At 35.0% G+C, this 15764-nt stretch overlaps 1 protein-coding gene across 1 annotated transcript; it reads right to left on the bottom strand.

The window, feature by feature from the left end:
* Positions 1-627: 627 nt before the first annotated feature.
* Positions 628-7690, bottom strand: LOC145270462 (uncharacterized). The gene is made up of 2 exons (XM_080126097.1): positions 7573-7690; positions 628-2117 (listed from the first exon to the last, which is right to left on the bottom strand). The coding sequence occupies exon 2, from the start codon at positions 1890-1892 to the stop codon at positions 711-713; it is 1182 nt and encodes a 393-aa protein (XP_079982223.1). The 5' UTR covers positions 1893-2117; positions 7573-7690; the 3' UTR covers positions 628-710.
* Between the last annotated feature and the right edge of the window lie 8074 nt (positions 7691-15764).

Raw genomic sequence — 15764 nt, 5'->3', positions numbered from 1 at the left:
GAAATGGAAACACTAATCGTAAAGATAACCACAGATAAAAAAATTAAAAAAACAATTTGTTTTAACAAATTTACGGATTTGCAAATATTTTTTTAATAAAAGGCAAAATTTTATCAAAGTTACGAATAGACGAGAAACACAGAATCACACAAGGAAAAAAAAAAAAAAAAAAAAACGAAAACAAATTATTTTTAATATTTTTTTTATTTTTCAATAAAAAATTTTAAAAATTTCGATTCCAAATTTTCCATTTTTTTTAACGGAAACAAATATTTTTTTTTTCAAAAACAAAAATGCGAGGAAATAAATTTTCATTTTGTTTTTCTTCAAATTGAAACAAATTTTCATCCGGAAAACAAAAAATTTCATTTTCATCACAAAAAAACATTTTTCCAAATTTGTTGAAATGAAAATCTAAAAAATCTTTTTCTTTTTTCATCGAATTTTTTTTTTAAATTTAAATCCAAACAAAGTAATACGGGATGTAAATAATTTGAAAACCAAATTTTTTCATTAAAAAAATCAAAACGAATACGGGATGAAAATGAATTTTTTAAATGTTGAAAATTTTCTTCAATTTGAAAAATGTTTAATTTTTCACATTTTTATAATGAAATTATTTGAAAATTTTCATCCAAAACAAAAAATTGTTCATTTTTTTTTCAAACAAAGAAATAAAATTTGTTTTTGTTTCAAAAAAATTTTTTAATTCAAAAAATGGAAAATTTGTTTTTTTTTAAAAACAATAAATTTTTGTTTCCAAGAAAACCACAAACGACAAAAATGTTTTCGTCCGACATAAAACAAATGTCGAGAGGTTGGAAGGATTCGTCGTTTGTGACAGAAAAAAATTGAAATTCAGTTCGAATTTCGCCATTTTTCTTTTTTAATTCAATCAGTGATTTATTTAATCGATCGCAAACAAAAATATGTTTGTCTTTTTTGTTGACGAAAATCGAACTGATCCTTCGATCATTTTTTGCTTCTGGTAAATAGAATCGATTTTCTTTGCAAATTTTTGGAATTTTTACAACTTTTTCAAACGTGACGAATGCGTCATTTTCGTTTTGCAACGAGTCGATCATTTCACGCCAATAATCAGGAAATTCAACCAAAATTTCATATTTCATCTCCGTCAATGGCAAATCATGTCGCAAAAGTGGACATTGTTTTTCCAACATTTGCATTCCACAAAAAGTTTCAATATTTTGACGATCTTCGCTCATCAAATGATCAAAATTCAGGCGCCATGTGGAAATTTCTTGCAGAATTTCATCATTTTGTTGCTTCGTTCGATGACATTTGGCCAATATTTCTTGCATTTTGTCATCGATTTGATAGGTTAGTCCCAAAGCGTCATGTTTCGCTTTTTCACAAATTGATTCGTATTCCGACCAGATTTGCACACGTTTTATCGCGCAGTCCGATTTGAATTCATTAACAAATTGCAAAACTTTTTCCGTTAATTCATTTACTTCTTCTTCAAATGACGTCATTTTGTGCTCGAGGGTGGGGAATTGCTCCTTGTGTTTGACAACTTCATCACAGACCCTTAACACATTCGTGCATGGGGTCATCGGGTTATTTGCGTGTGTAGCGTAACATTTGTCACAGTAACAATTGCAGCATCCTTCGCAAAACATCTCCAACTCTTTCTTGTGAAGAACACAATTGTTCGGCATCCTCATCACTAACGCAATTGCATCCGACCTTTGCATCGCATCCAAATCTTTGGAAATGTGGCTATTTAACGTTTTTTTGTGGTATCGGATGCAATGGTTACATAAGAGCTTTCTGCATTCCCCACACCAAAATATCGCTACGGATGAGATGTTATCCTCTGAACACCAATCGCATTGAAATTCGGATGAAGAATTGAATTCTTGCAGCATCAATTCCTTCGCGATAATCGGTGAAACACCAAAGTCTTTCCAATCCACAAATTACACATGGCATTTCGGACATATGCAGTTTGTGTTCGTTTCATCCAAAGTGTTTCCGAAACATGACTGACATACGCCATGCAAACATGGCAAGCATTTCGATAGTCGGTTTAGTTGTTGTTCACAGGCGACACATTGGTAGAGCAGTTCAATAGATTGAAAGCCATTGTCAAACTGAAATAAAACAAAATAGAAAATGCATTAGATTTCACAAGTAAACATCGTTTTAAACATTATATAGTTAGATACACACAAATTATATATATATATGTTATAAAACTTAAATGACCTTGTAACAAGTGATGTAACCCACTTTCCAGTTTACGACATCTGGTTGTTCATGCATGCATAAACATTAACCCATAACAACGTAAACAAATAAACAGAAATCGCTTCTTTTGCAGATTTTGACCTGCGCTCTGAAATATTAACGTTATTATTTCGAAATTATTATTTAATATGGGAAGAGTGGGGGTGTTTTGCAACTATTCTTACAGACGGAATTTGATCACAAATGTTTTGTATTTGTAAGCAAAAAGGCCAATATATATATTATTCCATAATTGGAATTCATTTTAACAAAAAGGCCAGGTTGAGATCTGTAATTTGTAACGGAAAATTAAATAAAAAATGTTTTCGGATTTATTTATTTGTACGTTTCCAGCGTCCCAATTGTTTTTGTTTTTTCGTGTTTTAATTATCTAAATAATTGTTAATACTTTCTACATTTGTTTTACATCGTTCATTTCCGTCTTATGTTTAAAGTTATTTTAATGCAATTTTCTTACAAATAAATCTACTTTAACCGCTGACAAATATAAGAGCATTTTACAACCTATTGTTTTACTGTGTACGTTTTCAGCGTCCCAATTGTTTGTTTTTTTTTTTTTTTGCGTTTAAATTAAATGATATATCAAAATTTGAATAGTGCAGATTTACCTATAAGTATGGCAAACCACTTATAATTCAATGGCTGTAAGGTTTTTTTTTTCAAAAATAAACAATTACAAACAGAACGACTTGAGTCGTTCTGTTTGTTTCTATGAGCATAGAAATCTATCTATATTCTTTTTTCATTTTAATATACTTTCATAGAAATGTTTCTGTTATGTCACAAAAACTATTTTCTTTACGTCACAAGTGTCACGCTCATACAATAATTCCATAGCTAATATAACATACTGACCCAACCTGGTCACGGGTAGTCTAGTATATATATATATATATATATATGTATAATTAAAATACTCAAAAGAATTTTCTAACATAACACATTCCCAGAACTAAAGAAAGAAATAAGCCTTAGAGGAGGCAATATAGGTAAACTCACATTTAATTTTTATATATATTATGTAAGTTTATGAATTATAAAAGGGGGTCAATAATCCCTTTTTGTTTGTGTTTTTCCTGTTTTCTTACATAACACATTTCCAGAACAAATATATATCTTAGAATACTTAGATTAGATTAGATAGATAGATAGATAGACAGATATAGTAAATGTGAGTTTATCAACATTGTTTTTGGGGATGCAAGTAAAAAAAAGGAACAATATCAACTAAAATAAAAAAAAATTTTAAAAGGGGGGTCAATAATCCCTTTTTTAGTTCGTATTTTTCCTGTGTTTATTTGCCTCCCCACGAGGGCAGAGATAGACACAAAGACGATTTTAAAAAGGCAATCTGGATTGGAACAGCAAAAAAATTAAATTGCCTCAGTAGAGAAGGATTGCTTTTTCTCTCACCGATGGCAGAAAATTATCAAGTGTCGTATTAAAAACCGATTCTACACTTTGCCCCTAGCTGCTTATCCGCCCCCCCCCCATGATTTTTAGCTTCTTTTTTTAAACTGATAATTTTTATCGAACGGAAAGATTTTTGTTAATAAAAAAAGTCAATATTTAAATATTTGGTACTCTTGCATAATTTGACCCGGATTCTCGGGAATTCCCGTCAATCATCGTCTATCATCAGCTTAAGCCGAGCGTTGCAAGAGACAGACTAATTTCCCTCTCTCATCTATTTATCTACCTATCGTGGCCACAAATTCGGTGTACAATTTAGTACTACGTTATAATTGAAAACTGAACCCCCACGTGATAAGTTATAATTTTTTTTTTTTGCCATTTTATTTTTCACGACTTTTTTTTCCGTTAAGGTTTTTTTTTTGGGGGGGGGGCACAGAATTTACAAATATATTTTTTAAAGAAAATATGTAAAAATATTTTTATGAAAAGCGTAAATTGTTAGATAAAAGTATAGGGCAAAAATGTAGTTTTTTCATGAAAACTTTTTATTTTTGGTACTCCTTGGGCATTGAGTTCCATGGCGGCCAGCAGAAAAATTTAATGGTTAAATGTTAACTTTAACAACAACAGAACACCGACCAATAAAAATTGGTTTTCGGGGTCGCTGACAACGAATCTGATATTAAAACCCGTCGCAAATTTACCGTTTGCATGGTATTAACCCCTGAATCCTCGCACTATTTTTGTGCCAACTCATCGCCATCGTTTATGCTATTCCTTCACGCGTAGTAAGGTGACTTGTCACATCACGGAAGAATTTTTTAGCAGACATTTAAAATAACAAGAAAGTTTTCAAAAACAAAATGTGGTTCATTTTCTGTGTTACGTAGTTTTTGATGCTTTTTTAATTGATCTAAAAAATTAAGTTTTCACAAGCGGTCTGTCGGTAATCGTGAAGAAAGAGAGAGCCTGTTTCCTCCGTTCGACTATAGGTGGCGTTACTGTCTGTCCACCCAGTTACGGAAGTACAAAATGTATATAATGCCACCTTTGAAATAAAAATAAATGTTTTTGTTATATTTTAATTTTATACATGTTTCTTTTTTTTTTTTTTGTGCAAACAAATTTAAGTTTTATTTTTTTGCAAACATATTTAAGTTTTATTTTTCCAAACATTTACGTTTTGATGCTTGTTTATTTTTAAACATTTACGTTTTTTTTTTTTTTTGCAAGCATAAACTAAATGTTTTTGCTATATTTTTCTTTTAAACATATTTATGGGTACAACCGTTTTTCCGCGAGTATTTTTTACGCTCTTATGATAATAAAAAAATCAACGTTTTTTCTTTTATCTTTTTTATGGCCCCCCCCCTTTTTTCTTAATTTTTCTGCACTTATTTTACCTTTTCTGCAAGTATATATATATATATATATATATATTTGAAAAAGGATATTGTAAAACTTGAATCTTACTTGAAACTACTATTATAAAATAGCGCGGTACCAATAAGTGCATAAGCAAACTTTTCAAAAAGAAAAATATTTCAAAAATATTTAGTTTATGCTTGCAAAAAAAAAAAACCCCAAAAAACCGTAAATGTTTTAAAATAAACAAGCAACAACACGTAAATGTTTGGAAAAATAAAACTTAAATATGCTTGCAAAAAAAAAAAAAAAAAACATAAATATGTTTGAAAAAACAAAAAACAAAACTTAAATATGTTTGCACCCCCCCCCCCCAAAAAAAAACCATGTTTAAAATTAAAATATAACAAAAACATTTATTTTTATTTCAAGGGTGGCATTATATACATTTTGTGCTTCCGTAACTGGGTGGACAGACAGTAACGCCACCTATAGTCAAACGGAGGAAACAGGCTCTCTCTTTCTTCACGATTACCGGTCTGTCTACAAAAGCATTTTTATTTTTCGTTTTTTTTTTATTTTATTTTTTTTTTTTTGTAGGTGGGGGTCAATTATAAAACTCGTACAATATTTAACAGGTGCTTCTGCAGTTTAATTTACCATTTTTCCGTAAGTAACACGCTGACATACACCGAGCAGAAGAACTGTTTAATTTTTCACAAAAATTCTGTTTACATTGGGGGGGGGGGCGATGTTATTCATGTACGAATAGCATAAACGATGGCGGTGGCGGTGAGTTGGCACAAAATAGTGCGAGGGTTCAGGGCCATACAAACAATAAATTTGCGACGGGTTTGAATATCAGATTCGTTGTCAGCGACCTCGAAAACCAATTTTTATTGGTCGGTGTTCTGTTGTAGTTAAAGTAAACATTTACTCATTAAATTTTTCTGCTGGTCGCTATGGAACTCAACGCCCAAGGAGTACCTTATTTTTATCTTTTTTTTGTTTGTGGAATTTTTTTTTTTTTTTCGTTAAACTTCTTGGTACTGGTCGCGGTAAGAGTTCCCTGCCGAACACCCTCAAAAAACAACGATGTCTCCCGTTTGTCGCGCAGCCGCAAAGGACATGTTTTAGTTGCCATAGTAACAACACTTTTTTTTTTACTCTTTTTAAATGACAACGTTAATGTTTATGAATATTGAAATAAAACATTATGTTTATGAATATTGAAATAAAACATTATGTTTATGAATATTGAAATAAAACATTATGTTTATGAATATTGAAATAAAACATTATGTTTATGAATATTGAAATAAAACATTATGTTTATGAATATTGAAATAAAACATTATGTTTATGAATATTGAAATAAAACATTATGTTTATGAATATTGAAATAAAACATTATGTTTATGAATATTGAAATAAAACATTACTACACATTTATTAATAATATCTTCTTTTTTTTTTTTTACTGTTTGTGTCACTTTTATCGACTTTTTCTTTTATGAAACTTATCGGCGGTTCTTGAAATTTACTTACCACAAAACTACATTGTGGTACTAGTGCACTTATTGATCCGTGCTGAAATAACGTTATTATTTAAAAAGCCATTCTTAACACGGGGAGGCTGTTTTGTACCTATTCTCTACTTTAACCTTACAATTGAATAAAAAAAACATTAAACTTTAAGCTTAGAAATACGATTTAAAATATAGCGCGGATCATAAGTGCACTAGCACCCATTTTCTTATTAATAAATGTTTAGTAATTATTTTTCTTTTAATATTCATAAACAGTAAAAACGTCGTCATTTAAAAAGAAAATTTCAAGAACCGCCGACAAGTTTTGTGGTAAGTAAATTTCAAGAACCGCCGATAAGTTTCATAAAAGAAAAAGTCGATAAAAGTGACACAAACAGTAAAAAAAAAAAAAAAAAAAGATATTATTAATAAATGTGTAGTAATGTTTTATTTCAATATTCATAAACATAATGTTTTATTACATTAACGTTGTCATTTAAAAAGAGTAAAAAAAAAGTGTTGTTACTATGGCAACTAAAACATGTCCTTTGCGGCTGCGCGACAAACGGGAGACATCGTTGTTTTTGGAGGGTGTTCGGCAGGGAACTCTTACCGCGACCAGTACCAACTTCTTTTCTCAATAAAACTTTTTTCGTATATTTTAACAAATTTTTTTATCCAAAGAAAAATTTGCAACCGACATTTCCAGAAACCCGGAATTTAAACTGCATTAAACTTTAATAAATCCGAAATAATTCATGAATCGAGCACGTAACACCCTTAAAAAGGTAAAAGAAACGTATTTAAATCGAAAAAATAAATAATTTCAGACAAACATTAAAAAAGGGGAGGGGGTAAAATATTTCTACTTTTTTATCTGAAAAGAAATGGAATTAAAATGAACAAAAAAGCAATTTGTCGTCGATGTAAAATTATTTCAATCAATTTTTCATCTAAAAAATGTAATATTTTGAAAAAAATTACTTACATGTTTTAACATAAATTTAAGATGTTCGTGGATTGTTCTTTAAACAATTGTTTCGCAAAGTTCAGTTAATCTGGATCACAAAAAAGAGATGAGACACGTGATAATTTGAAGCAATTTGATTGGATGATTTTTTTTATGAGTGTGAAGGAGAAAAAGGATTAGACGAAGGGGGAGGGAGAAAGAAAAAGAGGGAGGGGAGGGAGAAAGAAAAAGAGGGAGGGGAAAAGTGGCAAAGAAAAAACGGAAGAGAGAGAGAGAGAGAGAGAGAGAGAGAGAGAGAGAGAGAGAGAAAAGACAGACAGAGAGAGATTAAATTAACGTAATATTCGCATAAACGAAAACCAGAGCAAAAGAGGTCGATGATTAGAGAGGGGGTATTAAGGTCATGCTGACGTGACTATTTCAACAGTGTGTGTGTGTGTGTGTGTGTGTGTATATATATATATATATATATATATATATATATATATATATATATATATATTAAATGTAATTATCTACTGACACGTGTTACGACTCATCAGAGTGGCTGTACCTATTTACTATGCCTCCCCACGGGAGAGAGTTAGACACCAGGGTCGTTTTTTAACGTGGAGAAAAGGTACAAAAATAAAAATTGTCTCAGTCGTGAAGGATTTCTCCTCCACCGAAAGAGAACAAGAAATAGAATGCAGCATCTGGAGAACAGATGGTATTTATTTGCTCCCCCACCGAGCAAATTAGGCACAAGGCCGATTTTTAATGTGAGGAGTGAAGGGAGGGGAAAGGGAAAAAGGGGACCAGCTCCCGAGAGGTGGGAAATGGGAGCTGGTTAATGGTCAGGCATGTGGGGTTGCCCCCACATCTGGTCTTTGCTAGTCATAGCTAGTCATAGCTTGCAGCATCTGAAGAACAGATACTACACTTTGATCTTGTCCTAGCGAGATTCGAATGAGTCGTAGACGACGAAACACGTGTCAGTGGATTACACTTTACTGCTCCCCATGTGCAACCAACCAAATTGATATTAACCTAATTGGTTAAAAATTAGGGAAAATTATTCCCAACTCGCATTTAGGTACAAATGCACTTTCGTAAATAATTGAATTCATTAAAACATCGCTAAAACCAAAACAAAAACATATATATATATATATATATATATATATATATATATATATATATATATATATATATTGTCGTGATAATACATACTTTGGAAGCATTGATAAACAGACTCGAAGGTGGTGTAAAATGCGTTCTTTATTGTCTAGTAGTAAACGTTGAACTGAGAAACAATGGCGGACGAGATTCATACGTCACGGGCCAAGGGGCATAACTCTAGGCGACTAATAGTCTCTTAGCCTATATTATGACATCCCTTCCCTTCCATATATATGTATATAGTCCAAGGGCGATATTTAGCCTTTATCTGATTAAGGGATAACATAGTCTCTAATATATTATTTAGCTTGTCTCCATTGTTCTAGGGTAATGGTATTGTCTCTTTTTTTTTAGGATAGTGTAACCTATAAGTTCAGTTTCTGAGGAGCATTCACTCGTCTCTGAGATCTTCTTAATTCGGGGGTGAGTTTCTCAGTTCGGGTGTGAGGCGTGCCGCTGGAGTGTTGTTCGGTGGTCGGCTGTTCGATTTGTTTAGGGGGGGGACCTTCCTTCTGGGTGGGATCCGGTGGAGAGTCGCTGGGGCGAGGTTGGTCGGATCTATTTGCGGTTGTTGATCTCCTCCCAGCTGGTCTGAGGAACTGCCTGTTCCTTCTATAGGTGTTACCGTTCTCAGATTCAACTATGTAGGGTCTGGGTGTCACGCTGGAGCGCTGAATTTTTCCAGGCTCCCATATCTTTGCTTTTTCCTGCTGGACATAGACATTCTGTCCTGCATGTAGGTGGGAGTGGTGTCTGTTATGTTTCCTGTCATAGCAGACCTTAGACTGATCTTTCTGTTTCTGTATGGCTGTCCGAGTCTGCTCATCGCCAAGTTGTTGCTTGGATACTAGGGGTGTCCGTATTTTTCGTCCGTTGAGTAACTCTGCCGGGGACTTAATGTCTGATGACAGTGGCGTGGCTCTGTAAGCCATCATTGCTAGGTAGCTGTCTTGACCAGTTTCCCCTGCCTTCGTCAAAATTTTCTTGCATGTTCCCACCATTCTTTCGGCGAATCCATTAGACTTGGGGTAATGTGGGGACGATGTCCTGTGTTGGAAGCTGTACGTCCTGGCGAAATCCTTGAAATCTTTACTTGTAAATTGTGGACCATTGTCCGAGTACAAGATTTCCGGCACTCCTTGTTCCTCAAATATCGTCTTAATACTTCTAATAACGGATATTGATGAGGCGGACGGAAGGCGTCGTACGAAGGGGTTTCGGCTGTACTGATCTGCCACAAGCAGATATTCTTTCCCTGCCAATGTGAACAAGTCTGTGCTGACGTACTGCCAGGGGTACGTAGGGGTTTCGTGCTGGAGTATTGATTCGGGCGGGATACTGGCTTGGTATTTCTGGCATGTGTGGCACTCTCGGACTATATCTTCTATGTCCTTATTTAACCCTATCCAGTACACCGCTGAACGCGCTCGTAACCTCGTTCTCTCTACTCCTTGGTGTGAAGCATGCAGGTCTTCCAGTATGCCTCTTTGCAACGAGGCTGGGATAATGATTCTCTGGCTCTTGAGTAGAATTCCATCCTGGACCCCAATCTCATCTCTGAAATTCCAGAATGGCAGGAGAATTCCTGGGCAGTCAGCCCGGTTGGAAGGCCAGCCAGTCAATACCATGCTTACAAGTTGCTTTAGGAGTGGATCCTGGGATGTTTCCACTCTTATATCTTCAACTCTCGTCGGCGCAAAGTTGAGGTATGAGATCATGCTATGGACGTTGAGATCGATCCCTTCAATGTGCCCACTGGGTCTGGGTGCTACTCGTGACAAGCAGTCTGCAATTGGAACTGTTTTTCCTGGGGTATATTTTACAGTAAAATCATATCCCTCGACCTTCAATAACATTCTAGCCAGTCTTGGGGGTGCTTGTGCTAGATTTTTCAATGCTATCGACTCCAATGGCTTGTGATCCGTATGAATTGTCGTTTTGTGGCCCCAAACGTAACTGTGAAATTTCTCCAGGCCAAAGACGATAGCCAACATCTCCCTCTCTATGTTTGAGTAGCGTGTTTCTGGTCCGGAAAGTGCTTTGCTCGCGAATGCTACTGGTCTGTCGTTTTGTAGCAGAGCCGCGCCTATACCCATTGAAGACGCATCTACCTGTAGCACTATTGGTTCTTTAGGGTCGAAGTATCGGAGTGTCGTATGATTTCCGATCTCTTTTTTGATTTCTTCGAATGCCTGTTGCTCCTGTGAAGACCATGTGAAGTCATTCTTCTTCGATGTTAACTCACGTAGGGGTTTTGTCAGTGTCGCGAGTCGTGGAGAGAATTTGTTCAAGTAGTTAACCAGGCCTAGGAAGCTGGTGAACTGCTTTGCATCCTCGGGGGGTTGCATCTGTGTGATCGCCTCTATTTTCCGGGGATCTGGCTTGACACCGTCTCTTGAGATTATGTGGCCGTAGAAAGGGATTTCGGAGGTTTTCACCACAAATTTCTCTGAATTAAACCTGCAGTTTCTTTCCCTTGCTCTAAACATTAGCTGCCTCAGTGCCTTGTCATGGTCACTGCCGTCTTCCTCGAATCCGTACACTACTATGTCGTCGCATATGGATAGGACATTTTCGAGGTCTCCGAAGTTTTCCTGCATGGCTCTTTGGAACTCATCTTGGGCAGATTTGACTCCCATGGGGTACCTGTTGTACATGTATCTGCCATGTGGGGTAATGAATGTTGTGAGACTTCTCGACTTTTCGTCCAGTTTCAAATGCCAGTAGCCGGACTTGATATCGACTTTTGTGAACCATCTAGCGTTGTCTAGTTCCGCAGTGATGTCTTCGAATGTCGGAGCCGCATAGTGTGGTCTGTGCACTGCTTTATTTAAGTCTCGGGGGTCGAGGCATAGCCTGACCGATCCGTTCCTTTTAGTGGTACAGACGAATGAGTTTACCCAGGGCGTCGGGTCCTTTACAGGGGAAATTATTCCCTGGGCCTCTAAGGAGTCCAACTCCAATTTCAACTTTCCTTTTAGGGATATTGGGACTCGACGTGGTGGGTGGACAACTGGTGGTACTTCGGGGTTTAAATGGATGGTGTGTTCACCTGGCAGACAACCAATGGAGTCGAATACGTCTGGAAATTCCTCAATGATTTTCCTCCTTTCTCCAAGGTTTCCCATCGTACATGGTTCCTGCACGGGGACCGGTTTCATGTCGTGCGGGGGAGTAGGCCGGGATGCTTTGTCCGTCACATGAGTTGTGTCCGTTTTTATAGCCAAGTTAAGGGTGACTAGCCCTAATTCTCTTGATGTTTGGAGTCCTATTAGTATAGGGTCTCTTGATTTCACCACGTGAAAGGTCGCTTTAACGAACTTGTCGCGGGATCTGACCCCTAAACGACAGGTCCCTTCTTGGTCTATCGTTGAGCCTCCAAACGCAATTAGCCTTATAGCTGATTTTTCCAGTGGTACTCCTTTCAGTTCCTTGAATACCTGTTTAGGTAACAGGTTGCTCATTGCACCTGTGTCGATTTTCGCGTCAACCTCTATTTGGGCTTTGCTGTTGCCTATCTTCAGTTTTGTGAAAGCTTCTATGGTCGCTAACGGTAATTCCTTTACTGTGTGAAAGTACAGCTCCTCTGTGGAACTGTCGTCGTTGCTACCCATATGTGCTGCTGCCATGTGGATTTTATTCTTATTATATTTCCTCTGTGGCTGGAATGACTGTCTGCGTGTGTGCCCCTCGTCTCCCATTTTAGAGTGGCAAACTTTAGCAAAGTGTCCCTTTTTATTGCATTTTAGGCAGTATTTGCCTTTAGCTGGGCATTTATATTGATGGTGTTTTGTGCCACAATTACCACATGTGGTAGGTCCACTGGGCTGTCTGGCTCTAACTGCGAGTGTAGAGCTGTCTTCTACTGCTGTTGTACGTAATGCTTCCATTTGTTTACACGTGGCTTCTTCTGTCTCGACGATTCTGAGTGCTTTCTCGATCGTGAGATCGCTCCCTTCTCTTATTAGGGACTTTTGTGCAGACTGTAAATAAATACCGAATATGAATAGGTCCAACACAATGGTCTCTTCCACCGTCCGACCGTATTCACACTGTTTGGCTGTCTGACGCAGCCGACTTAGAAATGCGTGTGTCGATTCATCCGCGTTTTGTTTACATTTTAGTAGGTTGTGTCTAGCTACACGAAAGTTCGATCGCGGATTCGCATATTCCTTGAAAAATTGGATATATTTATCCAATGTCCTTTCTTCTCCCTGTCGAAAGGGAAAAGTGTCACTTATTTCCTGGCCCTCGATACCAGACCATATTAGCAAGTAATTTAACTTTGTGTCTGAATCTACGTCTTTCATTGGGCCGTCGAAATATAAATGAACTTGCCTGATAAATCGGTCCATTGATTTGGCCAAATTTGAAGTGTTCCAATCGATTGTTGGAGGTGGTAGTTGCGAATATGTATTCATCGTCGATTGCGAGAAAAATACCGACACCACGTGTGTTTTGTATTAATTTTTTTTTAGATCCCGAAAATGTTCGTTTTTTTTTTTTTTTTTTTTTTTTTTTTTAGGGTAATATTGTTACTATTCCTTTGATTCTTTAGAGGATCCCACTTCAGACACCATGTCGTGATAATACATACTTTGGAAGCATTGATAAACAGACTCGAAGGTGGTGTAAAATGCGTTCTTTATTGTCTAGTAGTAAACGTTGCACTGAGAAACAATGGCGGACGAGATTCATACGTCACGGGCCAAGGGGCATAACTCTAGGCGTTTTTTGTTCTAAAAAGAAAAAACAAATTTGGTACTGGTCGCGATTAGAGTTCCCTGCCGAACACCCTAAAAAAACACTGACTTCTCCCTACGCATGAGCAAAGGACATGTTTTAGTTGCCATAGTAACTAAACGATCATGAATTTTTATCGACTTTGTTTTAGTGTTTATGAATATTGAAATAAAAGACATTACTACACATTTATTAATAATATCTCACTTTTAATCACTTTTATCGACTTTTTTTTACTGTTTTACTGTTTATGTCTCACTTTTATCGACTTTTTCTTTTCTTTTTTAATAGCATTTTCTTAAAACGAATATTAAAATAATTTCCTAACTTTTTTCATTTCTCTGTGTTTTTAGTTTTGTGTGTTGAATGAAACTTTTTTTCATTACAACAATAGTTAATCGACCCCGGTTCTTTGGCTGACAAACGACATCTGTCGGCGGTTCTTGAAAATTGTTTAGTTACTTTTCTTTTTAGTTTATTTTAATTTTATAATTTATAAATTTTGAATGGTGCGAAAATAACATTGATTAAATAAACAAACGTATGTAAATTTATTATTCTATCACCATTTTGTGGTACTAGTGCACTTATTGATCCGTGCTGAAATAACGTTATTATTTAAAAAAACATTCTTAACATGGGGAGGGTATTTTGTACCTATTCTCTAGTGTAACCTTACAATTGAATAAAAAAAAAACATTAAACTTTAAGCTTAGAAATACGATTTAAAATATTGCGCGGATCATAAAGTAGCACCCATTTTCTTATTAATAAATGTTTAGTAATTATTTTTCTTTTAATATTCATAAACAGTAAAAACGTCGTCATTTAAAAAGAAAATGCTATTTTAAAAAAAAAAGAAAAAGTCGATTAAAGTGACACATAAACAGTAAAACAGTAAAAAAAAATAATAATAAAAAAAGTCGATAAAAGTGATTAAAAACAAAGGCGATAAAAGTGAGATATTATGCAAATTCGCCTAAAAAAGTAGAATCTCATTTTACGAAATTAGCTAAGAGTGTTAATTTACAATAACACCTATGGCACCATTGGCACTTCTGGATGTCAGTAACATGAAGCGAATGCGTGTAATTTAGTTCAAGAACCGCCGACAGATGTCGTTTGTCAGCCAAAGAACCGGGGTCGATAACTATTGTTGTAATGAAAAAAAAAAAAAAAGTTTCATTCAACACACAAAACTAAAAACACATAGAAATGAAAAAAGTTGGGAAATTTTTTTAATATTCATTTTAAGAAAATGCTATTAAAAAAGAAAAGAAAAAGTCGATAAAAGTGACACATAAACAGTAAAAAAAAAAGTCGATAAAAGTGATTAAAAGTGAGATATTATTAATAAATGTGTAGTAATGTCTTTTATTTCAATATTCATAAACAGTAAAACAAAATCGATAAAAATTCATGATCGTTTAGTTACTATGGCAACTAAAACATGTCCTTTGCTCATGCGCGGGGAGAAGTCAATGTTTTTTTTTAGGGAACTCTAATCGCGACCAGTACCACAAATTTAAAAACTATTTAAAAATGAATTATTTACAAATATTTTAATTTCCCGGTCATTTCACAGTTTGTTTTTTTTATCAATTAGAAAAATTATCCACTAACACTAAGTCTGGGTAACAAGTTTGTAAAATAGTAGACCCCCCCCCCTCTTAAAATACACAACATTGGTTAAATAGCAGAAAAACAAACAAACTATTGGTTTAGAATTTAAAGTCGGGGATAAGTATATAATTTTTACTGACTTAAAACGGTAATGGCCCGAAAATCGGTGATCATTTTACATTTAATTTCTAGATTAAAAAAATGATTTTTCCGCTTTAAATTGTTTTTCTCCTCGTCTTTTAGGATTTTGACGCATAACCGCCAAAAAATGTAGAATTTTAATTTGATCAGAAGGTTTTAATCTAGCATACAAATATTAAGGGACAATTTTGAAAAGCTGATTGTTTAGAAATGGTTTTAATCGAAACACAACAATAATTACTTAATTGTCATGTCGAAAATAGTAATATATCCAAAAATTACGAAAATTTATCTAGTACAACAACTGCTATTGTGTTTTGAGAAAATAAAATATATATCGCTATCGGTTAAAATAAAACGCCAGCCATTACAGTATCAGAAAGGGAGATAAGTGTGTTCCCTGTATTCGCAATGCTCAAGGTGTTCATTTCTGGGGAAAATGCTATATCAGTTAATATTGAAAGAAATTCTCTTACTCGTTTTTGCCTATGGCAGAATGAAAGAGACTCAGAAAAGCAACAAAGGCTCACCTTTAATCCAAG

This window comes from Euprymna scolopes, chromosome 46, assembly GCF_053919585.1.
Source record: "Euprymna scolopes isolate OS-2025 chromosome 46, ASM5391958v1, whole genome shotgun sequence".
Taxonomy (NCBI): Eukaryota; Metazoa; Mollusca; class Cephalopoda; order Sepiida; family Sepiolidae; genus Euprymna; species Euprymna scolopes.
Note: the sequence above shows the minus strand (reverse complement) of the source record. Positions and strands in the feature narration are given on the sequence as shown.

Excerpts from the sequence above, each read along its gene's own strand:
- LOC145270462 (XM_080126097.1), bottom strand. The coding sequence starts at position 1,892 with ATGCTGCAAGAATTCAATTCTTCATCCGAATTTCAATGCGATTGGTGT.